This window comes from Urocitellus parryii, chromosome 1, assembly GCF_045843805.1.
Source record: "Urocitellus parryii isolate mUroPar1 chromosome 1, mUroPar1.hap1, whole genome shotgun sequence".
NCBI lineage: Eukaryota > Metazoa > Chordata > Mammalia > Rodentia > Sciuridae > Urocitellus > Urocitellus parryii.
The window spans coordinates 269,022,522-269,048,420 of record NC_135531.1 but is presented as its reverse complement, the minus strand read 5'-3'; the positions used below and the strand labels follow the sequence as shown (position 1 = coordinate 269,048,420).

Sequence of the window (25,899 nt, the reverse complement as noted above, 5' to 3'; positions counted from 1 at the left end):
ACACAGAAGGGATTAGGACGAGTTCCACTTTGCAGGGAGGAGAAAGTCCCGTGGAGGCTAACTTGCCCATGTGTATAAGCCAGTGAGGCAGGCACCAGACCCCAGACCTGTGCTCTCTGGACCATCCCTGCATCCTGCACAGGAACCAGATGCTGGTCAACTCCACGCAGCTCTGTGGAACAGGGTCCTTCTGCTCCGTCAACCACGATTGGCCCGCAGAGACCAAGAAGTCATGGCAAAAATTCAAACATTGTACTCCTGACATGGAGCAAAGATAAGATTTAAAAGAGATTGGCATCACTAAGATTCAATTTTTTTGTTTTATCTACAACATCCCCACAAAAGACCCTAGGTCTCAGTTGGCTGCAGACTAACGGTTCTCCTGATTCCCAGCTATATGCCTGTTCTCAATCATGCACTTCTAAGTCCAACCTGCATCAGGTTCTGCAGAACTTCTCTGGTCACTTTAGATGCTGGCTGGACTGCCTCAGTGTCCTTGGCAGTAAAATAGTGTCCACAGAAGTCGCTCCCCTTCCCTTGACCCTGTCCAGCTATATACCTCCTCACCACCTGAGGTTCCTCCTACCTGAGCTTACGCCATCACGCATCACTTGTCAGTGGGGATATGTCTGAGCAACGCACTGTTAGGTGCCAACATCACAGAGAGCATTTACATAATCCTAGATGGTACAGGCCAATCCCTTGAGCAACCAAGAGCCAGGGGAACTTGGGATGCTTGTGGCTGCTGCCAGTGAAAGACAGCACAGGGCTTCACAGTGAGCTCTTACAAGTAGGAGGAGCACACTCTAAAATAATGATAAAAAAAAAAATACTGTTCAGTAAATACATTAACTGGTAACATAATCATTTATTGTTATTATCGAGCCTCATGTATTTTACACAATCATATATGCTAGACTATTGTGTGACTGTCAGCTCAGTAGATTTGTTCACATAGCATCGCTACAAACATGAGTGACACGTCACAGTAGGAGGTCAATCCTGCTCTGATGTCACTTGATGATAGGAACTTTCAACTCCATTTTAATCTTCTGGGACCACTGTTGTCCATTCACCATTGCCCCAAATGTAATTCTATAACACATGGCTTATTTTTTATTTACATCTATGGTTATTTATTTACCTCCTTCATTAATCTGTAAGCTCTACAAGGAAGGGGCCTTGCCTGTCTCTCTCATCACTGTATCCCCAGCTCAGTGCCCCACACTTGGTGGGCACTTGAAAGATATTTGTGGAACAGCGTCATTAGGAGGATTAAATAGGAAGCACCGTGTAACGTGTAGTCAAGGTCAAGGTCAGTGGTGCCCACTTCTCACTGCGTTTTCTCCTGGAAACTGGGTGGTCTCCTACTTACCTTTGTCTTGCTTGTCTGATTCATCAGCTTTGATTCCCTTCATGGCTGGGCAAGGTCACTCCCACTTCTCTTACATGGAGCCTGGTCCTGGTGTAAGGTTTCCTAGCTGCACACAGCAATACCTCTTGAATGTCCCCTGCAGCTGGATTGCTCAGGGTCCGGTGCAGACCCTCTGAATTGCTCACTGAACACCATCCATCCCGTTTTGACTTGCTATCAAGACACACACTCAAACCAAACCTCAGGCAATTAGCGGAGTCAGTCTGGACAATCCTCTTCTTTTCCCACATTCCCTTGAAATCAAGGGAGGCTAGATACCTTGCTGTGTCAGTGAGAAGTGTGTGTGTGTGTGTGTGTGTGTGTGTGTGTGTGTGCATGTGTGTGTGTGTGTGTGGTGTCTTCTTGTCCTGCTTTTGTTTTCTTTATTTAGAAAGGATATAGCCTCTGTCACACTACTTCGACCTTCTTCCTAACTTGAACACGATTCTGATACCAGAAGCAACAGCAGGTTTTGTTTTTTTGGTTTTTTTTGTACTGGGGATTGAACCCAGAGGCACTTAACCACTGAGATACATCTCCAGCCCTTTTGTGTATTTTATCTGGAGACAGGGACTCACTGAATTGCTTAGAACCTCACTAAGTTGCTGAGGCTGCCTTTGAACTCACAATCCTCCCTGCCTCCACTTCCTGAGCTACTGGGATTACAGGCGTGCACCACTGTACCTGGCACAACAGCAGTTTTCTTAGCATCATGAAGCAACAAACCAACAAGCCAAAACAGTGTGAGTACTTGCCATATGGAGCCAACTTCTAGACTCCAGTTACATGAGAAAAAGAAAAAAAGTCAAGCAACCCTTAACAAAGCTTACTGTTACCCATAGCAAGATTTCTTTACCTAATGAGTTCATCATCTTCCTTCACATCATGATTCTCCCTTTCCCCATATTTTCTCATCTATGCCAATAACATCATCCCAAATCCTTAGTCCCAAAATATTGAGCTCTGTTTGGATAAGAGGAACAAAGAAGAAATGCATTTCCAAGTCCTGTCCATCCACTGGATTCTCCTAACCAAATCAACAAAGATACACACATAAATATTTATTATAGTATGTACATTAGCAGAAAATGGCAAGATAAACCCTAAATTAGAAAATCTGGCTAGATGCAATATTTTTGATACAGATGGGTGTAAGGCACTCTGCTTTGACTAGACACCTTTCCATCCTCTGCTCTTTAGTCTGGTTTCTTAAAGGCTTCTTCCAAGTGGCATGCTTAGTCCCACCGCGGGTCCTTACTCTGTGGTGGTCTGCCTCTGGAGCATTTGATAATCCAAACCTTTAACATTCTGCAAAACCCACTGCATCTTTTCTCACGAGCCTAGTCCAGGATGGAGCTTCTGGCAGGTGCATGCACCAGGCAGACAGTAGGTCCATCTAAGATTTGAGCAAAGGACGAAGTTGAAGCCTACAGGGTAGGCACAGAACAACAACAAAAAATGTCACAGCAAGTCACCAGGCGTTAGCCTTTTCCACAATATGTCATCAGCAGCATGGCTTTGTGGCCTAATCCCTCCCCAGGGATTCCAAGTGTCTCCTCTGGGGACCACCACAGAGGAGATGGGGCATCCTCGCTCCAAATAGCACAGGACTTCTACCTTAGGATCCCTGAAAATTCTCCCTCTCTCTGGAATTTTCTAGGCCAAAAAGAACAAATTCAGATGTCTCTATGGGTCAAGCCAGTGATGCAAATCATGGAAGCAATTGCAGATAGAAGACACGGGGGTTTGTGAGGACCCATTGAGCCTGCTACCTCAGAAGAAAGCACCTGCCACTCTAAGCCAGCCTCTGTGGTTTTGTAGGCATGCAAACCAGAACAGCTTTTATTTATTCATTTATTTAGGTGCCAGGAAATGAATCCAGGGGCACTTTACCACTGAGCCACATTCCCCAGCCTTTATTTATTTATTTAGAGACAGGGCCTCGCTAAGTTGCTAAGGCTGGCCTTGAACTTGCAATCTTCCTGCCTCAGCCTCCTAAGTCTCGGGGATTATAAGCGTGTACCACCATGCCTGACTTGCTTCTATTTTCTTAAAAAGCAGAAGCCAAAAAAGTTAGAAAGATCCCATTATTAAAACCAGGTATGAAAAAAGCAAAGGTTGACATGGTCAACCTTCAGTCCCCAGGCCCTGGTTTGTGGCCCCTGCTCTGAGCTTCAGGGAGGGCCAGTGACTTCAGAGAGCCAGGTCCCAGCAGCAGTAGTCAGTTAGCATCTTCATCCTCACAGAGTGACCACGTGGGGCTCCAGGGAGTGGCCTTGTTCTCCTAACTCTGCACATAGTCTAGGACCAGTAAAGGTTCCTCGGCTCCTGGTTACTGAACAGTTAACCCTCTCCTGGGGGAGGAACTTGGCCGGAGCCTAACAGGAGTCTGGGAGACCACATCCTTGAGACTTGATCCTATTACCCACGCTCAGAGTTCTCTTCCCATTTTAAAATTCTCTTAACTTATAATATTCCAATGTTAAGCATGAAATCCATATGTCATATATTGTAATAAAAAAAATCTCTGAGGATTTCTTCCTCATATGAAGTCCACATGTATTATTTTCTTGGACCTTTTTGAGCCCTGAAACCTTCGGCTGTACCCAATTCTGTTTGCTTAGTTTCAAATCCTCTAATTTCCATCAAAAGTCTTAGCAGCAAGTTCTTTCAAAATGTTGGTTTAGTGTTTTCTTCTGGGGCATTATGGAATTGGAGAAAGGAGGCTCCTGTTCATCTGAGTTTTGATGAACTGAGAGAAATAGTCCTTTTGCTCATATGCTAAGCTCAACTGTTCACCTCCCTCCCTGGATGGATTGAAGGCTCTTCAAGAACAGGGAGCAGAAGCGTGTCTGTCCCCGGCAGGGCTCAAGTTCTAATCCAGGGTCTGGAACATCATATGTACTTAGTGGATATTAGCTGAATATTAACGTTGTTATCTTAGGACAAGAAATATTCTAAGACACTGTCCAGCACACAGTAAGTCCAGATGAGGGGAAGCAGAAACTGGAAAGATATTTTTATGGCAAATGATTGGGTGCCACAGACCATTGGAAGAAAGACCTCCAAAGTCCCTGCTATAGAAATCCTGGAAAGCAATTTGGCAAAACGCTTCAGTATGCTGCCTTTAAAAACATACGATTGACCCAAATGTTAGAGATTAGCATTTTGAAGTGGCATAAGAAAGTAGATTTGCACTGCCTATCTGAGCCAAGCCCTCTCACTTCCACCACCCACACCCCACAAAAGAGATGAAATTCATTCCAGAAAAAAACCATTGGATAAATGTAACAATAGCAGCATAAGTAGTATTAGTTGTTGTTGTCAGTTCAGGTCAAGCATCCCTAACTGAAATCTGAAATTTGAAATCCTCCAAAATTTGAAACTTTTAAAGCACTGATATCATGCCACAGGTGGAAAATTCCACATTTGGCCTCATGTGATGAGTCCCAGTCCAGCCACCGGCACACCAAAGATATTGCATAAAATGAACTTCAGCTTCTATGTACAAGGTGTATATGAAACCTAAATGAATTTTGTGTTTAGACTTGGGTCTCCGATGTATATCATTATAGACATGCAAATATTCCAAAATTTGAAAAAAAAACAAACCCCAAATCTGAAACACTTCTTGTTGCAAGCATTTGGGTTAAGGGATGTGTGATGGCAGCAACAGTATTGGTGGAGGGAGGATGGAAGAGTTGACCATGGAAATAGCCTCTGAGGACCTACCTGATGCCTGGCGCTATGTGCTGGCATCCCACTGGTGATCTTATTTCCACCTCAGAACTCTAGGAGGTGTATTGTTTTCTCCAGTTTTGCAGATAAGAAAACCACTGTGGTAGAGGCCATGTGATATGTCGAATGTGCCATGGCTCGAAGTGTTAAGAAGCCAAGACCCTCTGGGCCCATGCCACTGCCTCCCCAAGAGCACAGCACGGCTCAGAGCTCAGCTCAGGGCACGGTGCACTGCCAGGGGCAACAGCAGCCATGAAAGGCTCACCGACATCTTGTCAGCAGACAAGCCAACCAACAACACCAGAACAGAGGGTCTACAAACAGAAGAAACGGAAAACAAACCATAGCAATACTTGCTCCTGGCATAATACAGATCTCCAAAGGAACTATTAGAAAGAAGAAATAGCAAGGAAAAAAAGTGGGAAAGAAAGTCACTGTTATTCCTTCTCTCTATGCTGATCTCCCATAAATCCTTTCCTTCAGCAATACAATAAGCTGAAATTAAAAAAAAAAAAAAAGAACTCATAAGGCAAAGCCAAGTATACCTTCACTGCATGGTGCAGGACTTCTACTTCACAAGACAACTACCATTGGTAATTTATTTTCATTTTTAAAATTGTGATAATTTTTAAGGGGAGAACAACCAAAAATGTCATCTTCAAGTGTGATTCATAAAGGTCACCACATGCAAATGTGACAATTTCTTCTGAGGTGTTCCTTAGTATAATACTATTATTCAATATGTGATCATTCTCATCTCAGGTTTTGTTTGGCCAAGCTCCACTCCGAACGATCTATTGACTCTTGCTGTGCTGTCGTGCCAATCTTCCAAATACTGAGCACTATAAAACAGTGGCTGCTGAGGAGGGATGTAGCTAGGAGTACTCTGAGTCATATCCTCCAATGTTACTCCATTACATTAGAGTGAATCCAAAACTGCAAGATATCCTGAAGTTCAAATATCAGTACAGAAACACATTGCAAAAAGAAACCACGTTATTTTTTAACATTTTGGATTCTTAGGCAAAAGAAGCTCGTCTAGTTGTTAAGTTAGGAACAGGGTATTATATATGTTCAAGGATATTTGTATCATTAAGCAAAGTTTACAATATTGGTGGCCAATGTTCATGAATACATGAAAATGAATTACAGGGTTAAGTTGTCTGATTTTTTTCTGTGCTTATCAAAAACATAACCAACAAAGCCAAATAGGGTACGAAGAGGTATGTAGATCTTTTAAAAATGTGCTAGGGCCAAAAAACCTATTAGGTAATATCTTTACCTCTGTTATAAGCACTAAATATTGCTATTGACTATATAAAGACAAAAACTATAAACCCAAAGTAGAAGGTAGGCCCAATAACAGAAAACCTGTATTAACTCACCCTTTTATAAAATTAAAGGAGAAAAAAAAAGTATGATTCTTTCACCAGATAAAAAAGAATTCAGGCCAGGCACAGTGGTGCTCACCTGTAATCCCAGCTGCTTGGGAGACTAAGTCAGGAGGATCTTGAGTTCAAAGCCAGACTCAGCAACAGTGAGGTACTTAGCTACTCAGTGAGACACTGTCTCTAAATAAAATACAAAAAATAGAGCTGGGGATGTGGTTGAGTGCCCCTGAGTTCAATTCTAGGTACCAAAACAAAACAAAAAGCAATTCAGTAAAATTTGATAATAATCCATAAAAATATCTCTCAGTAAACAAGCTGTAAAAGGAAACAATCTATGTCAAGTGCAATATTCTATGGTGAAATTTGAAAATTATTTCCTTAAAATAAAAAAAACAAGAATGTTCACCAACACCACTTCTACACAACACTACACAGAGGTCCTTGTCTGTGGAGTAAGATGGAAGATAAGAAAGATATAGGAATTGGAAAGGAAGTAACAAAATTTGTTTTTTGATTGCTTTCATAGCAATCCGAAAGAAATACGAGGCAACTTGTTAGAATAAAGGTTTAACAAGGTTGTCAAGTCAATACACAAAATTCAGTTGCATACCTACACACCAGTAGAAAACAGAAAATGCAATTTCAAAATATTATTTTAATAGTAACAGAAAACAAAGTATCTTAGGAATAAATCTAGCAAGATTTTATGGAGAAAATTGTAAAACTGATAAATAATTATAATGCACTAATTAAAATAAAGTAATGATGATGATAATGACAATAACAGTAGAAGGGAGATCAGTAGAGTAGAGCAAGTGGATCAACAGCAGGGAGAAGGGAAGCAAGAGGAAGGTGCTGGGGAACGAGATTGAACAAAGTATGCTAAGTGCAGATGCAAATATAGCATAGGGGATTCCACTCTTATGTATAATGATAAAGCACACACACAAAAGGTAAATGGAGTGTTAGGGTGCAGCTCTATGAGCACTTGCCTATCATATATTAGGACCTGAATACGCTCCTGGCACTGAGAAAACAAACAAACAAAAAAACTCCAACTTAGGTAAGTGAAAAGACACACCATGTTCAGAGATAAGACTCCAGAACATAAAGAGGTCAATTATACCAAAATTAATCTACAGTTTTAATGCAGCTCCAATTAAAATTATATAAAAAATCATCTACAAATTATTTAAAATTTCTTTAGTAACATGAAAAAAAGATCATAGTGTGGGAATTTTCAGGAGAGAGAGAGAGAGGGAATCCTTTTATTTTAGTTTTTGAATCAGATTTTATTTTATTTTTTCAGTACTGGGGATTGAACCTGGGGATACTTTACCAGCCCTTTTAAATTTTATTTTGGGGTAGGGTCTCTCTAAGGTGCTAGCCTGGCCTCCAATGTATGACCCCCTGCCTCAGCCTCCCAAGTAGCTGGGATTATAGACATGTGCCATCTTACCTTGCAGTAATTGTTTTATTAATTAATTAATCAATAATATTGATAAATTCCCATACCATCCGTTTGAGAGCCAATTGAGTATGTGAAAATGATAGTTATGATGTACCCAAGCTGAATTTGACTTGACTTCAATCACTGATACCAGATGAAGGGGAACCAAGATCCTATTTCAAACAAGCCCAAGACATGGCCTGCACGTGACAAACAGCTAAAACCATGACCTATAACAACCAAAAGAAATATTCATCTGTTGATGGGCACCTGGGTTGGTCCTGCAGCTTGGTTATTGTGAATTGTGCTGCTGATTTTAGATCTTTTGGAAACATATTAAAGAGTGGGATAGCTGGGTCATATGGTGATTCCATTCCTAGTTCTTTGAGGAATCTCCCTCCATACTGCTTTCCAGAGTGGTTGCAGTCCTACCAACAATGTATGAGTGTACCTTTCCCCCCACATCCTCACCAACATTTATTGTGATTTGTATTCTTTATAATTGCCATTTTAACTAGAACGAGATGAAATCTTACTGTAGTTTTTATTTGCAGTTTGCATTTCCTTGATTGCTAGAGATGTTAGACCAGTTTTTCATGTATTTATTGGACATCTGCATTTCTTCTTTTCAGAAGTATCTATTTAGTTACTGAATATTATTCAGGCATAAAGAAGAAAGAAATTATGGCATTTGCCCATAAATTTCATGCTAAGTGAAATAAGCCAAACCCAGAAAGTCAAAGGTCGCATGTTTCCTCTGACAGGTAGAAGCTAGTTCAAAATAAGGGAAAAACAGTGGCAGGGGTGGAGTGGGGATTGCAAGAAAATAAAAGAGAGATCATTGGAGTACGGGAAGGGGACTGAGGGGAAGGGAGAAGGGATAGGGAAAGGGAAGAATGGTGGAATGAATCTGAGCAAACTTCCCTATGTACATATATGAATGTACCACAGTGAATCTCATATTTATGTGTATCTACAAGGCACTAATTAAAATATATATTTAAATAAATAGAAGAAAGAGCAGCAGAATAGAGGAGAGGAAAGAGGGAAGGGAGAAGGGGAGGGAAAAGGGCAGTACTGGGGACTGAACTGGAGCAAATTATCTTCCATGTCTGTATAATTGTGTCAAAATGAACCCTGGTGTTATGTACAGCTAAAATAAACTAATAAAAGAGATATTCTAAGGCAACTTTTTAAGAAATAAGTAAAAATAAATGCCCCAAATTTACTAGTAGGAGGAGGGATGGTATAATACTCGGCATCTGCTTTTCTTAAGATGTTTTTGAACTCTCGAAGAATACGTTTTGGGCCAAGAAAAATAGAGATTTTTTCAAAGCCAAAATTTTTCAATGCATTAGGAAATTCCCATGAGTACAGAAGAACTTTATGCATTTTAAGCTTTTGGCATTTTGTGTGTTGGTTTGGACAAAGTACGAAATGATGTATTATAATTTCTCATGGGGTCTTTATGCAAAGACCTGGGGTACCATTTTGTTTCATTTAAGGAAGCTACTAGAATACTTCATGTGGCTTAGTAAATATTCCCTTAAGGTAAGGATCACAAACAGTACAGTTGGGGGACTTTGTTACAAAGACATCAATGGTAACTTTTTGAGTTCTAATATGGAACAATGTTAGTAATCTTAGTGACTACCTAATAGTCTTCAAAATTAAATAAAAAGTGTCCTCATAGGAGCCTTTTTTTTTTTTTCTGTACTGGAGATTTAACCCAGGGCACTAAACCACTCAGTCACTTCCCCAGTCATTTTATTTTTTCATTTTGAGACAAGTCCTCGGTAAACTTCTAAGGCTGTTCTTGAACTCGTAATCACCCTGCCTCAGCCTCCTGAGTTGCTGGGATTATAGGCATGTGCCACCTTGACTGGCTCACAGGAGTATTTTTATAGAATAAAAATGTTTTAGTTTTTCTCTAAACATAAAACGATCTTGTTATTGTTTTTAAAAATGCAGCAAATGCAGATATGCATGAATAGGAAAATAACAGATTTTAAACCCAGTGAGAACCACTGGCAATATTTAGTTCAACTCCTTGGGGCTCTTTTAAAAATATACATTTCAATATATACTAAATTCAGTTTTAAAATTTGGGTCACATTATAAACTTCATTTTTTAACATCTTTTTTTTTTTTTTTTGGTTGAACAATATACATTGTGTATGTTTCCATGTCCAGAAATTCAAGAAATTTTAACTCCTTTCCTAGCATCTTTTGAATTTTGTGATTGATTTTTCCCTGTTTATAATATAGCGGAAAGACCTTTTATGATCATATATTGATAATATATATGGTAATAAGAACTATGTGTGGGAGAACATAAATCTAACATACAAATCCCACCACTTGGGGAATGGACACTGTTGACCTCAAGGGCAGGACAGTGGCCATGAGAGGACAGTCGGTTCCCCTGCCCTCGCCCTGCCCTTGCAACTTGGAGTACAGTTTAAAGAACAATCAGAGTTTTATGTTTAACAGAAGAGAATTCTTTTACAATTTCTAACTTAAAAAATGAGCTATTCTCAATGAAATTACACATGGGTAAAGAAAGCTGTAAAATTTTTTATCTCATGCTCAACATTTTCTCCTAGTTTTATTTCGTCTCAGTTCATCCTACTCCAGCTAAAGCCAAGCAGTGGGAACTAACACAGGTGAAAGAGCAGAAGAGAGTATAGACTGTGGATGAATTTTTAGAGATTTGGTGGCTAAAGAAGGGGCGTGCATTAGCTCCCAGGGACGGCTGGGCTCCACAAAGACATTCTGTGGCTGGTGAAGAAGAAGGTTAATGACGTTGAACATCTTTCTACAAAGGAAGAAAATAAGCAGAAAGGAGACTGAAGATGTAATGTGTGACTTTGACCTATTTGCAATACCAGATTGAAGCAGTTTGACAAAATGAAATGCCAAATAATTTTTAAAAAAATAAATAAATCCCCTCCAGCTATGAAACAAGATTGTCAAAATAAAGCTAATGACAAATTTACATGTTTTTTTTTTTCTTTCTTGTATATTCAAACCCTTCTGTGTTCCACCTGGGCAGAAAACAGAGGCCTGTGAGCAGGACGTTTAAAACTAGGCCCCAAGGCTCCTGTGACAGAATGACCCTGGGAGAGGCAGATCAGAGGAAAGGCTCCCAGATGCTCTTCTGTGTTTCCTGCACAGTGTGCAAAGACAGCCTGCAGCAGACGCTCAGGGAAAGAGCAGGACCAACTCTTGAAAGGCAGTATTGATTTAAAACAATCATTTGAAATAATGAGAGATTCATAAGCTGTTGCAAGTACTAAATGTCCTGTATTCTGTCCATCCATTTTCTCCAAATGACTACATCTTACAAACTGTAGCACAATATCAAAACAAGGGATCTGACATTGTATCAGCACTGCATGTAAGATATAAACTACTGTATCGCCGCACGGACCTTCTTGGTACCAATAACTCGGATGGATTAAAATCAGTCTTTTTCTTCTCCTTCTTCTTTTTTTTTTTTTTTTATTCAGCATAATGCCCTTGAGATCCACCCAGGTTATTGGGTGGATCATCACGACAGTTCTTACAGCTGAATAGTATCCCATGGTTTGGATGCATCACAGTTTATTTAATCATATAGTGAGGGATATTCTGGTTCTTTCCAGTGTTTGGCTATTGCAAATAAAGCTGCCTGGATGACCAGGTACAGATCTTTATGTGAATAAATTTTCATATCTCTGAGGTCAATGTCCAGGAGTGTAACTGTGGAGTACATGACAATTGTGTGCTTAATACTAACTTTTAAGTATTTAATAAACAAATTTATCTTTTCAAAAGTAACATTTTTCCATGATTGATTATTTATTTACCTGGTGAGTCAACAGAGCCCAGTATCAATTGGGATGGAGGAGAGAAAGCACTGATTACCAAATAATTCTAAATCTAAGAGACTGTGCTGTATTGATGGGCCTAACTGTAACTTCTTACAGGCACTATAATCTATGCAGGTGTACCTGCCTGCACCAGGGTGTACTCAGAATCAGAGTGGGAAATCCTGCTTCTCTTCCCACAGTGGTAGTCAGGGGTAAGAGAAAGAAATGAAGGCTGGATCATTTATCACCCCTTATGTTGGAAAAAAGTCACAAGATTCCTTAAGGGGCAAAATTTGGGGACAATAAAATATGACATGTGGAGTCAGATGGGCTTAGATGGAGGCAAGGTTAAGTGGCCAATGGATCTCAGTCCACCCCCTCTCCAGAAGTAAGAGTTATTGAGAAATTCACTCTGAATAACCTTTGAGGACAGGCATCCCATTCTGTCCATTTGAGGATGCGTGTGACATCATGCATGTAAGCATGACAAGAAGAGATGACATGGCAGTCCTTTGGGGCCTCTGGAGGAGGCCAGAGGACTAGAGCAGGCTTAGAACTCAACTGAGGATGCAGGAGCTGTTGGCCACCTTTTGCAGGACCACAAAACTAATTCTCTTCTTGTTTCAATATCATACAATCATACTCTGTGACATATATTCATACCCTCTAGACATATACTCCTTTCTGGCTTGGGGTACAGGGAATGTGTGCTTTCTCCAACCCTATCAGAAGCTCCAAACCCTGCCCAAGGTTACTGACATTGCACACGCATATCACAGGACACAAATGATAACCCTTACCTGGAAGGTACAGGGGAAAGGACAGGGCACCAGGTGTGGCTTATCTAAATCCAGAGATAGCTGCAAGGGAGGTGCCTTGCCTGTCTTTCCCTTCCTCCCTCAGAATCCAAATACTTTCCACTTGAAAGATTAGAAATATATGAAGGTTGTAAGCTTTTGCTAAGTGAGATGCAGTGAAGGATTCTGATGTGTAAATGAACAAACTAAAAACATAGAAACTAATAAAAACAACAAAAAACTTTACTAAAATCACAGTGGAAAACGTGGGCAAAGTACATGCCTGGGTCATTCACAAAAAGAGTAATATGAGTTGTCTGCTAAACAAGAAAGACATATCACCTTGTTAGAGGTAAAAAACCCACAAAACTAAAATAATGGAATACTTTCATGTAGGTATCAAATTGGTGATTACTTTTTGCTTTTTTTTTTTTTTTTTTTTTTTTTGTACTTGTGGTTGAGCTCAGGAATATTCTACCTCTATGCTACATGCTTAGCCTTTTAATTTTCTTTTGGGACAGTGTCCCTGTAAATTGATGAGGCTGTCCCTGAACTTGCACTCCTGCTGCCTCAGACTCCTGAGTAGCTGGGATTACAGGCATGCACCACCGCGACCAGGTGGCAGATTACTTTTTCAAAGAACTCTTCACTAATGGATGCTAAAATTACTGGGTAGAAATATGGAGAGAAAATAAAAGATATTTATAATGTTTCAGAATGCCAGTCTGTAAGATAGGTATTGATTACAAAGAGACAGTAATCTGGAAAACACTTTTTCAAAGGTATTTAAAAATCACTGGTAAGGGATAGGGTTGTGGCTCAGTGTTAGAGCACTTGCTTAGCACATGTGAGGCACTGGGTTAGATCCTCAGCACTGCATAAAAATGAATAAAAAAATTAATAAAAAAGAAAGGTATTGTGTCCATCAACAACTATTTTTTTTAATCACTGATAATAGACTAAATCAACACTATATGCCTCCTGATAGGATGCACTAATAAGGATGCAGTGTCTTCCTGTGAATCCCCAACTATGCAGAACCTGCCTACAATTTAGAGGAAACAACAGGCAAACCCAAGCTGGGGGGCTCTATGCAAATAATTTGCCTGGACTTTGCAAGTGTCAGTCAGGGAAGGCAAAGTATGACTAAACAGTTGATCCACATTGGACTAGAGGAACATGTCAACTAAATGTAATTTATGATTCTGACCTAGGACCCAGAATAGCCAAATGATACTCAGAGGCAATTGGCAAAATATGAATAAAGTCCATAGATTAAATAATATTGCCTTATTTTGATTACTGTACGATATGGTTTTATTTTTTAATGAGATAGTTATCTTACAGGATCTCACTATTATTATCTTACAGGATCTCACTATGCTATTGAGGTTGGCCTTGAACTTAACATTTTCTACCTTAGCCTCCCAAGTAGCTGGGATTATAGTGTGGGCCACCACACATGGTATACTATAGTTTTATATGATGCAAACATTAGAAGAATTTTTAACACTAGGTCAGGAATTTTTTACTATCTTTGCAAAATTTATTTTTTTTATTTATTTATTTTTTTTTAAAAGACTATTTTTTTTTTTTCTCCATCATACACTTTTGGCACCTTTGTCTTGGATCAGGTGACTGCGTTTATGTGGATTTATCTCTAACTCTTTTTTTTTTTTTTTTAAAGAGAGAGTGAGAGAGGGGAGAGAGAGAGAGAATTTTTTTTTAATATTTATTTTTTAGTTCTCGGCGGACACAACATCTCTGTTGGTATGTGGTGCTGAGGATCTTTGCAAAATTTAAAAAACCTTAAAGTTATTTCAAAAGAAAGTGAAAAATTACAAAAATTTAAAGGTGATACTACTTGGTGTTGTTTTTTATTCATAATTACACAAATATTTATACAAAGCAAAAGGGATACTTATGCCAGGCATGGTGGCATACACCTATAATCCCAGAGGCTTGGAAGGCTAAGACAGGAGGATTATGAGTTCAAAGCCAGCCTCGGTAACTTAGTGAGGTCCTAAGCAACTTAGTGAGACCCTCTCTTAAAATAAAAAATAAAAAAGGCTGTGGATGTGGCTCAGGGGTTAAGTGCCTCTGGGTTCAATCCCTGGCACCAAGAAAATATATATATATATGCTTCATAACTGTCAAACAACTACTGCTTCGTATCCTATCTAACTCCATCAGTTCAAGAAGATGCAAAAAACCATGGTGAGCAGAGGTGAGCATGACATTCACTGGTAAGACCAATAAGAGCCTTCTGAGTCTCTGGGACTGTTCTGTTTCTCCACCTGGGTGCTGGCTGTGGGGATACAGACGTCTAGCCACTATTTCTGACACAAGCATGTATTACTTTTAATGTTTAAAGGTTGTAGAAATTGGGCTGGGATATAGTGTAAATGGTACGGCTCTTGCCTAGCATGTGCAAGGCCTTGGGTTCAATCCCCGGCACCATGAAAAAATTTTAAATATTTATTTTTAAAAAATGTAGCATCTTCTTAGTGAAGAACCATCAAAAGGTCAGAATTCAGAATGAAAGAACAACTAACTTCCAACAGTCTCCTTTGTTGCAATTTTACCAAAATCTGAGATGTTCTATTTCACAGCTACCTTTCTAGTCATTTAGTAAGAAAGGATGAGTTTTTTAAACCGCAACCAGAAATTATTCACCTAAGGCCTTTCTCCACCAATTAAGCCCTGGCCTTGAAGCTACCAACACACTATCCCCAGGAAAATTTTCACCATTATTTTCTTTCCCCACATCCTTGCGATTTACTGTGATCTGCTGTTTTCCATAAAATTCTACAGAAATCATATTTTTTTGCCATTTAAAGAAAACAAAAACCTACCCAGATATTACAGAAAGAATGCTTCTTGTAAAGACAGAATTACTAAGTAAATAGCTTTATTTAAAGCAACAATGAACCTGGTGTTTTGTTTTTAAATGAAAAATATCTAAAAGGTCCCTGTGACCTAGGCCTGTCATCTCAGTAACATGGACAGCGGAGGCAGGGGGATCGTGAGTTTAAGGCAACCTTTGCAACTTAGCAAGACCCTATCTCAAAAATAAATAAATAAATCAGAAGTATAAATGTGTGAGTGAAGACGTGTGTGTGTGGGGGGGGGGCTATTATTTGAAGTGGTTCAAGGAAGCCATTGCTTCCTTTCCCAACCCCAGATCCTTAGTGGTTCACCCCTTTCCTTTCCATCTAATCGGGCCCCAAGCTCAAGGATTTCCCCCCCCACACACTGTTTTTAACACACTGTCTCTATTAGTCCATTCCATGTCTGAAGCAAGATGAGAAGACAAAAATGTGAACCATGATCTTGACTGGAGTGTTTTCAAAGTTTCATTTTCTCAACATGCGGAGTGTATCTCACCAGGTGAGAAGAACATCAAAGACCAGTGGATGCCCCAAATTTCAGCATTTTCATAGACTCCTAACATCGACAGGAGCACTCTAAACGTGTTGCCTGGAAACCGGAGCAGTGCTTTTCTCCCAGGAAAGCTCTGTGCTACATAAAACGCAGGAGTGCCTTTCTCAGGATGTCCTCCTTATCAGGGCAACACAGGATTTAATCATTATTAATATCTATAGCAACAGAAGTGCAAGTGTTCTTTGAAAAAGTGAAGGTCTTAACATCTTTGTGTTTTTCTCCCCATTTTTGTAATTGGTGCACTATAGTTGTACATGCTGATAGGATTTATTGTACATATTCATATATACACACTACATAACCATATAATGTGGCCAATATCACTCCCCAGTTTGACATCTTAATTCCAAGTCAAGAGAGTTAACGTTAGCCTAGGCTTGCTGTCAATAGCCAGCTAAAACATGGTGATTTAGCCACATCTTTAACTCAATAGCTGTTTCACCATCAAGTGACTTTTTAGCAGTGCCTGTACTTTCCTTCGTAGTGTTCAAAAGAAGAAAGCAGAGCAATGAGAAAGTTATTCATTAATCAAAACCTTTTATTGTTGCTGGATTAAAAGGAGTCAACACCGAAAACAGTTATCAAGCTAAAAGAAGACCCAGCCAGGTAAAGTGTTCAGGGATAAAAATCAGCTCCCAGAACCCCATCGTCAAAGGAGCAGGTGATATCTATGCCAAGCAGGGAAAGGGAAAGTTTCACATAGCTCTTGTTCTTCTGTTCAATAGGTAGTATTATGTACCTGCCCCGTTCCAAGCACACGGTAGGCCCTGTAGCTACACAGGTGAGCAGAGGGACCCGCCCACTCTCCACATTATTCTACCATTTTGAACCTCCCACCATTTCCCAGCTCAATAGAGGTCACAGAAATAATGATCTAATTGAAAATATGTGCAAATCCTTAAAAGTAATAGAAATCAGCATATTCTGGTTTCATGTGGAGACCTTCAAAGGTTACTTTCAGTGTGGGGGTGGGAGGGTGGTTGTTAGATAAGTCCTCAAAAAGTAAGGCACAGTGCCAGATGCCACATGGCCAGTTACCTTTCCCAAGGTCCTCCTAAGCATTGATATTTTGTTGTAGTTGATTTGAGACAGAGATTGACTACATTGCCCAGGCTGGCCTCCAACTTGTGGTCCTCCATTCTCAGCCTCCCAACTAGCTGAGATTACAGAGGCATGCCATTGTGCCCATGCCAGGCTCCCCTTGAGCCATTCTATTTCAAAACTCAACTGTTCCTCTAGCAACTCATGCTCAGAACTGGAATCCACCATACTCAAGTCTCAGCTCCTCTCTGCACTGGGAATGTTCCCATCTGCCTGTGCCATGCTGTGCACTCTCTACTCTCCTCTCTACCCCTGGTTTCCGTGTCCCCGTTTTTTTTCTGGCTCAAGCCTTCTATTCAGTGACCTCCCACTTTTTTTCTCTGAGGTTCATCAGCATCTACCTTTTATGTCCCTATGTCTGGATCTTGCTTTCTGACTCCCTGTAGGAACAATGCGATTGTCTTAGTCACTATCCAACCTGCAGATCCCAGATGGATGAGCTCATGCCGGGCCATTGTGCAGGATGCTGTCCCACCTGTGGAAAACTGCTTTGACTCAGGACTGACCCCTAATCAAATCAGCCTGTACCCATAAAAATGAAGTTCCATGATTCTAAAGATGGTAACTGACATCTTAAGAAGCCAGTTGTGGTATCTTTCCTCCTAAGGGCTCACTGCATGACAGAGACACTCAAAGTAACATGAAGAACCTGAAAATGACACTAAAGTTTGATTTTGTGTCTTTGCTGCTGTTTCTAACATCACTGTCTTAAAGGATTCACACAAGGCCCTGTAAATCCCCACACAGGCATCCCCCCCAATCCCACCCTCTTCCCCACAGAGACACACACAGAGCTCTAAGTTGCCAATTCTGATGGGCTGGAGGGATGAAACTGGTTTGTCATACCCTGTCCACGGGATGAAGGCCAAACTCTGCAGAGATCCACGTTAAGGCTTCAGACTAAAACTCTCGCTCTCGCCCAGCATGACAGCCAGCTTACCACCGGGGTTCTCTATGCAGCCCGTGCTGGGGTGTCTCTATTTACCTTCCCAGGTCTACCGGTACCTTTCCAGGAAGGCAGGGTGTTCACCTTTATGGACTGCATCACCCCAACACCCAAGCTCCCTGTCTTCGGATAGAATTTGGCCAAAGGGGGGCACTGGCAGGAGGTGAGAAAGAGGCACACAGCAGGAGTTTGAGATGTACGTCCCTCATTGCTCCTTGTGGTTACCTTTCTCCACGTCTTTTATGTGGGGGGAGGCAGTGGTGATGGAGATTAAACCCAGAGTTGTGCACATGCGAGGCAAGCACTCTACACTGGAGGGACATCCCAGGTCGACTTTTTTCTACTCTAGGTCTTGGCTCCTGTCAGGGGCACCTCTCTGACCTCAGTTCCCTCGAGGTCTGGGGTTACCAAGGCCCTCTTCCCTCTCCTTGAACATGGAGGCTGAAGTTGCTTTCTCCAGGATGTACCATCCTCCCATGACGATTTCCCCCACCCTTTTTGCATATTTGTAAGTGATCTGCTATTTGGACTGCCTTTGATTAGTTCCTCTTTTATATGACTTTCAATAGAGTGTGCTTTTCAGAACAGATTTAGATTTACAGAAAAATTTAGAAGATGGTGTCAAATTTCCACGTGACCCATATTCTTCCCATATATTCTACAGTTACCCCTATTATTAACATCTTATATTAATATGGTATATTTGTTTCAAAACTGATACATTATTGTTAACTAAAGTCCACACTTTATACAAATGTCCCTAGTTTTGACCTCATGAGCATTTTGTTGTTGTTCCCAGTCTGTCCAGGTGACATTCAGCCATCACGTCTCCTGAAGCTCCTCTTGGCTGTGACAATTTCTCACTTTTCTTATTTCTGATGACCTTGTCAGCTTTGAAGAGTACTGGCAGTATTCTGTAGAATGCCTCTCAGTATGAATCAGGAGCATATCATTTCAATTTGCATCAAGAGAGCATACTATCAACATGACTTTCACTATTGATGTCAACCTTGATCACCAGGGTAATGTCTATCAAGTGTATACATCATGAAATTATTTGCCCCTCCCCTTTTCATATTGTTTTCTTTGGAAGGCACCATGTTCAGTCCACATTTAAGAAATAGAGAGCCATGTGTGGCCTCCCTATAGGTAGAATACAACGTATGTTTCTTTTTTAAATTTTTAATTTATTTTTTATATTTTATTTACTTATTTATTTATTTTGGAACTGGGGATTAAACCCTGGGGGTACTTTACTACTGAATTACAACCCCAGTATAGATTTTGAGATAGAGTCTCACTAAGTGGCCGAGGTAAATTTTGAACTTATGATTCTCCCGCCTTAGCCTTCCCAGTAGATGTGATTACAGGCCTGCACCACCACACTCAGCTTCTAGTATTTTGTGTGTTGTAACATTTTATTTGGGGTGCTCTAAGGCAGGAACTACATTTTCTTTATCTTTGTATCTCTGAGACTAACAACTATGCCAGAAACATAATAGTTGAACAATAAATGTTGGTTGTAAATGAAGGAAGCAAAAATGAGATACAAGTAGAAGTGGCCTATTTCTCCAAAGATTAGAGAACTATGAATAACTGAAGACTGGGAAGACTGTGGAAAACCTGTAACAATCTGCTTATAGATTTTTATCCTGGTACACTCTTCCTTTGGGAAAATGTGGCAATGTTTATTAGAAGACAAAACATATGCATATTCTTCATTCAGCAATGCCCTGTCTGGAAATTTAAATTGGGAAATAACCAAAACAGGTGGAAAGACATGTTATAAAATAACATCTTTTATAAAGATGTTATTATTTTTAGTGAAAAAATTGGAAACAATTTATTTAGATTGGAAACAATCTAAAGTCCCAGCAATAGGCCAATTAAATTATATAGGATGTCCAGGTAATGGAGTAATACTAAGCCATCACAAATCAGGTTGAATGTTTTCCCACTCTGGGCAGTGGCACATGGGCATAAATTAAGCTTTTTTTGTGTGTTTCCCCAAGTTTTCTCCTCTAAATAATGAAGGTATCTGTGACTAGAGCAAAAAAAAAAAAAGATCAAATGCACATTTTCAGAGTGGCTCATTTACCATTTCAAACATCAGATTATAGGCAATCAAAATTTGTAGTTTGATCTTTTGGCAAGTTTAGTTACAGTGAAGCCAAAACATCACAGCTGCTGTGACAATTGCCTCCAGCCACTTACCCCCCACACTGAAGTGGGTGGGTCCCAGGATAAGAGAATTCAGAGCTTCTTACTGTTTGCCAGCTTTTCTGGGTACCACTTCTAACCTGGACACTCCACAGTGCTTGTTTGTTTTGCTTTTAAAGCTCCTCTGCGTGACAATATAGCCACATTACTATGGTCCTCTTTCACTGTTCATTTTGCAGATGCTAAAACTGAGGCCCAGAGAAATACAAGTGATACAGAGGCAGAAGCAGAGGCAGATCACAGTCTCTTCCTTTGCAGAATGTATTCTTTGCTCTTTAGCAAGTCAGTAATTTCAAGGGAGGGATTTTTGTAGACCAACAGACTTGGAGGGGCCCAAATATTTCATGAGAATGCAAAGACTTTGAAAAGGCAACCTACCCTTGATTCCCTCCCCAACCCAATTTTAGAACTATGGCTGAGCAGTTAGCAAACAAGTATTTATTGAGTAGAGTGAGACTTGGAAAGATCATATTTCATCTAATATAATGATGGGGGGAAACACAGGAGAGTCTCACTAAATACAACTGCTTTGGGTAATGTTGAGAGCCACAGCCGAAGGGGCCTTTCCCACATCATGAAGTTCTATTTTGTTTTTTGAGCTCATACAGACCTAGGTTAATGTTTTGCTGATCAGTTCTATTTTTTGACTATAGAGTTTTTAAACATTGCAAATGGAGATTTCACCTGTAAAAAGTTATAAGGCCTTTACTATTATGTTATGTGTTGTGTGCACACTTGTGTTTTATGTTGTATGTTTGTATGTATGTATGTCCATACATACATATGTATGTATGTATGTATGATATGTATGATACATACATATCATATATGATGAGCACTCATGAAAAAATGGATCCAAATTTTTTTTATTCACGTGATTTAAATGGTTTAATTTAAATTGGGTAAACAGCTGTTGAGGATTGTTTTAATATGTGAACAAAAAAGGAGGTTAACAGATCTGTTTGTTTACTTTTACCTTTCCTTTTCATTATATTTAATAATTCTGTTCAAGATAATGTAAATTGTTAAGAAAATTGTTTTCTTTTAGTGCCTTCTGGAATGTTACATAATTTTTTCTTTAGCCATTATTGCCAGAATTCCTATCTTCATCCCAGTGCCGGTGAAGACAAAGATAAAACCAATCTACAGCTTCCGCAATAGCCATCACTGAACTGCTTGCAGAACTTGCCTGGACTATGTATCACTTGTATGCATTGTGAACTACCTGTTGGTGCAGCAACTTGTGGTAGTGTTGGGGTATTTTTGCTGATGGTGTCATCAGTGGTTCAATTTTTCCAAAAGGAGCCGTCAATTGGCTTGGTATATCTTCCTCCCTTCTGCTTGTTATGATCGTTCAGCTAAAAGTTGGGGGCCAACAGAGGTGAGGCAAAGAATCTCACCCCACCCCCGATGGTACAAAGACCTATCCACAGGTGTGGCTGTATGCTGAACCGGTAGTCAATGATGGGTAAGATCCAATTGCAATGGTACCAACCTAAGACAGGAGGCTGACGCCTTGAGATCAGCTCATACAATAACAGGTAAGGACCATATGTACTATTGGACAACCTAAGGCAGGCATGGTCCCTAAGCCACATGTTTGTTGTTTAAACAGAGAAGGGGAGATGTTGAGAGCCACAGCCGAAGGGGCCCCAGCAAACTTCCAGCTGCCAGCAAACTTCCAGCTGCCAGCTGATGATTGGCTCACAGTGGCCCCAGCAAACTTCTAGCTGCCAACTGATTGGCTCCTCTGCGGTGATGCTCATTGGGGTGTTTCCCCGCCCTTTCAGACCACGGAGCTGCTCATTGGGGAACCTTTTTTTTTGGCTCTGCCCACGCGACCCAGCCAATCAGCCTCAAGAGCAGGAGGAGTGGGGGAGGTGGAGAGGCAAGTGGGAAGCCAGTGGTGGCAGTTGGGCTCTGAAGGTTTTTCCTGAGGAGCTGTGTGGTTTGGTGTGTGTGTTCTAAAAATAAAGTTCGTTTCTTTTAACAAGTGGCTCCCGAATTGTGCCCAGCCAGACTGCGGCAGGGTAAGCAAAGACATTAGAAATCAAAATGACATTGCATCCAAGGTTGATGTGACCCCAGAAAAAATCAACACAATCTCTTAAGGGTCTTTGCCCTCCCCAGCAAGTTCTAGGTTCTGTGTCTCTTACTCAGGACACTGCTTCTCAAGGTGACTGCCAAGAATGCCCTCAGATGGTTAATCTTGCGAATTGGCTACCTTTGCAAACTGCAAACAATACCTTCTCATTCTACCTGATCTCTACCCTGCCCCAGCCAGGACTCACAGCTCATACCTCCACAGTACATCAGTCACAGTGAGGTGCTGTGTTAGAAGCTGCACAGTAGGAAGAAGCTCAGACTTGGAATTCAAAAGATCTGGCTTTCCCTGGCTGTGCAGAAAACTGGGAAGTCCCAAGTCACCTAATCTTTCAGAACTCATATTTACTGGGGCAATCCCTAAATCCCAGTTCAATATTCAACAACAGGTCTGTGCGAACCCAGCCCAGCCCTAGTTTGTAAGAGACATAGTTAATTTTTAAACTAGCAGTGTGTGGTGTTACAAGAATTTATAGAGGAAGTCTTTAATCATCCCATATTTGTGCAGTGTTAAGGACTTAAATAAAAACAGAAAATGTGGAAGGTAAATTAGATTCATGGAGGTCTAAAATTATTGAAGTGAAGGAAAGTTTACTTTTGTTTGCAGGGTATTAAATGGATGTCTTTGGGTTGCCTTCTAGATTCTGGGACAACCATTTGTTTTTGTTTTTGTTTTTTTTTCATTTGATTTTTCAGTAATCATTATTTAATTTTTAAAAATCTATTGATTTCTTATTGTAATCTGTATTCAAATATTTATAAAATTCACTGTGAATAACCAGGGGAGGAAAACAATGAGGACAGAAAAATTTCCTGCATTCTTAGAGCTTATCCTCTACAGGAGGAGACTGGAATAATCAGATATCCACACAAAGGCACATTTACACAATGTGATTATGCTGCAGGGAAAAAATATACAAGCGGCAAAGAGAGTCCATTAAGGGGGAGCTAGCCTGCAAGGTCAGTGAAGGTACCTCTGGAGGAACTGACCTTGATGCTCAAGGGTGGGTGGAGGGTATCTGGAGAAGGCACCTGCAACTGAGGCAAGTGGGCAAAGGCCCAAGGCAGAGGGGGAGTCATGGTTGATAGGAAAGAGTCTTCTCAACTGCCCTTTTAAAAATCCTATTATGTATCCAGGGACAGGCACGTAATCATTTCCTTTTTGGAACTTCCTGTGTGTCCCTAGTAAAGTACTAATCTTCTCAAGTCACTTGAAACTGATCCACCTTTAAGAACATTTATTAACCTCTCCCTTATCAAACGCTCTTGAGTTAATTCCCCCCACCACCACTATCACCAAGTACAGGGATTTCTTATCTTGATTTTGGGTTCTGTCTTGCTTCTTCACAATCTGCTGTGTGAGTGAGGTGCTGTGTTGGCCGGGAAGGGCAGGCCTACCCCTGGGCTTACCAGCCACCTAAGGCACTAGCAGCAAAGAGGCAAGAAGTCCACTTGGCTTGCTTTTAAAGGGGAAGACAGCGCATCTCCAGAATTTCAGGTTACCTTACCAAGGGTAATGTGGAAAACAGTTTGAAAAACACTAGTGAAAAAATGCACTCTTTTCAGCTTCCTGAATTCAAGAAAGAGGGTAGAAGTGTGAGAAGAGAGCAATAGAAAGCAGCCTACACATCCACCTGTGGGTGTGAGTGTGAATGTTGTGTGTGCACAGAAAATGTCAATGAAAAACACTTCTTCTGGCTCCTCCCCCTTTAAGACACCACAAGAGGAAAGGGAGGGGTCAGCAAACTCAACTAAAAGTTCCTGGAACTTCACATAGGACAAAGAAAGGACTATAAAAGGAGATAAAATATTATAGAGGTGGATTTTTCTGTAATGGAACACACAATCCACCTCCACCCTCCCAGATGAATTCTATAATTCAAAGCCTATTCATATTCAGGTTCATATCAAGGTTCTTCATAATTCCTCACTTACTAAATCTAGACATCTATACATGAAGACAGGCTGCTTTCTTGTCACCAGAAACTTCTAGGAAGAAAAGAAAATATGGCTTTTTAAAAAGAAAAAGGAATTACTGTCCTCACTTGCCACACTTGTTATTTTGCCTGGCAAAAGGTCAGTGTCTGCAGGTACCAGAGTAGACAGCACCCCCCCACACCCCGCCAGCCTTCTGCAGGTGCCAGGGTAGACAGGCACCCACCCCCTGCAGCTGTCTGCAGCCTGTCTGTCCCTCTGCCTGGAGTCTCTGTGCACTGCGACGACGACACAGGCTGGTTCCCCCAAAGCTGCAGTGGTTGTATAACCACACTCAGGACGCCTAGAGGAGAGCGCGGTGAGCGTCTCTCCCCAAAGCATCTGTGAAAAGCCATCGGTGCCGGTTAATAAAAGACCCACCAGGCAGAAGGGGGCGAGAGGGAGGTGTTGTCAGGGGTCGTAAATCTCTTTAGGAGCAGTATGGAAACCCGAGCTCTGTCCCGAGAGTCGGCAGAGCGCACCATCAGACAACTGAGCCCCACAACACCCGCATTTGCGCGGACAGGGGAGGGGGATGGGCGGCAACTCAGAGTTCCCGGGAATTCTCCCGGGGAAGTGCCAAGGACATCCCCACTCCTTCAGTTACGTAACTCCGACAGATTTGGTAGAACGTACACGAACGTGAATGTATTCGTTAAAACGGAAAGCCTCTAAGGAGACCGCCTTTAAAGGCTCTGAGCGATTTAAGTCTGAAAAGACTTGGTGGCCACCTGGCAGGGTTAGAGGATGGCATCCCGGTGGCAGGACCCCCAAGGCCACCCCCTCCACACACGACCGCCGGACCCCAGGAGCCTCCGGGGACCGCGCTCTCTCCACCGGGCTGGTTTGGGGCACGCCTGTCCCCACGTCGCCGAGTCGCCTGGACCTGCACGTCCGCAGGCTGCGGAGCGGCTGCCCCCTCCTCCCTCCCGGGCGAGCACCTGCCCGCGGTTACCTGCGGCGCCGCCGCTCTCCGCAGCCCATTGGGCGGCTCCGCGCCGCCCTTGACGCTGGCCGCCCGGCGGTGCCCGACCTCGGAGCGGCGCGTCGCATCCTCCGGGGGACCCGCGCCGTTCTCCTGGGGGCCCTCATCCAGCGCCGGAAAGAGCCCGCAGCGGCGCTGGAAGCGGGCGACTATCTGGGAATCCTGCAGGCTCCACAGCAGCTCTGCCATCGTGCACCGGGCCGCCCTCGTCGCCCGGCAGCCGCCGCAGCCTCGCCGGGCCGTCACCTCCTTCCGCGCTGCGGTCGCTCACACCCCGACCCCGGCGCAGGGCGGGCGGGGCCCCCGCCACCCAACAGGTGCGCCGCCCGGGTCCTAGCGCCCGCCCTGGGCGCGCCTGAGCCCAGGTGTCCGCCTTCACCTTGCGCAAGACACGCCCCAGCTGTAAGGGCGACAGCACAGTCTAGCTTTCCTTCTCCAGGGCTAGCTAGCGACTGGGCAGAGAAGCACAGGTGCCTGAACTC

The 25,899-nt window shown here is 41.8% G+C and overlaps 1 protein-coding gene across 1 annotated transcript in view; it reads right to left on the bottom strand.

Moving 5' to 3' along the window:
- Sgpp2 (sphingosine-1-phosphate phosphatase 2) overlaps positions 1 to 25,606 on the bottom strand; it is a 111,335-nt gene extending 85,729 nt beyond the window's left edge. The window contains exons 1-2 of the mRNA XM_026390424.1: positions 25,532 to 25,606; positions 18,962 to 18,982 (exon numbers count right to left, since the gene is read on the bottom strand). Coding sequence (XP_026246209.1) covers positions 18,962 to 18,982; positions 25,532 to 25,606 — 96 coding nt within the window. The remainder of the gene's footprint in view (positions 1 to 18,961; positions 18,983 to 25,531) is intronic.
- Between the last annotated feature and the right edge of the window lie 293 nt (positions 25,607 to 25,899).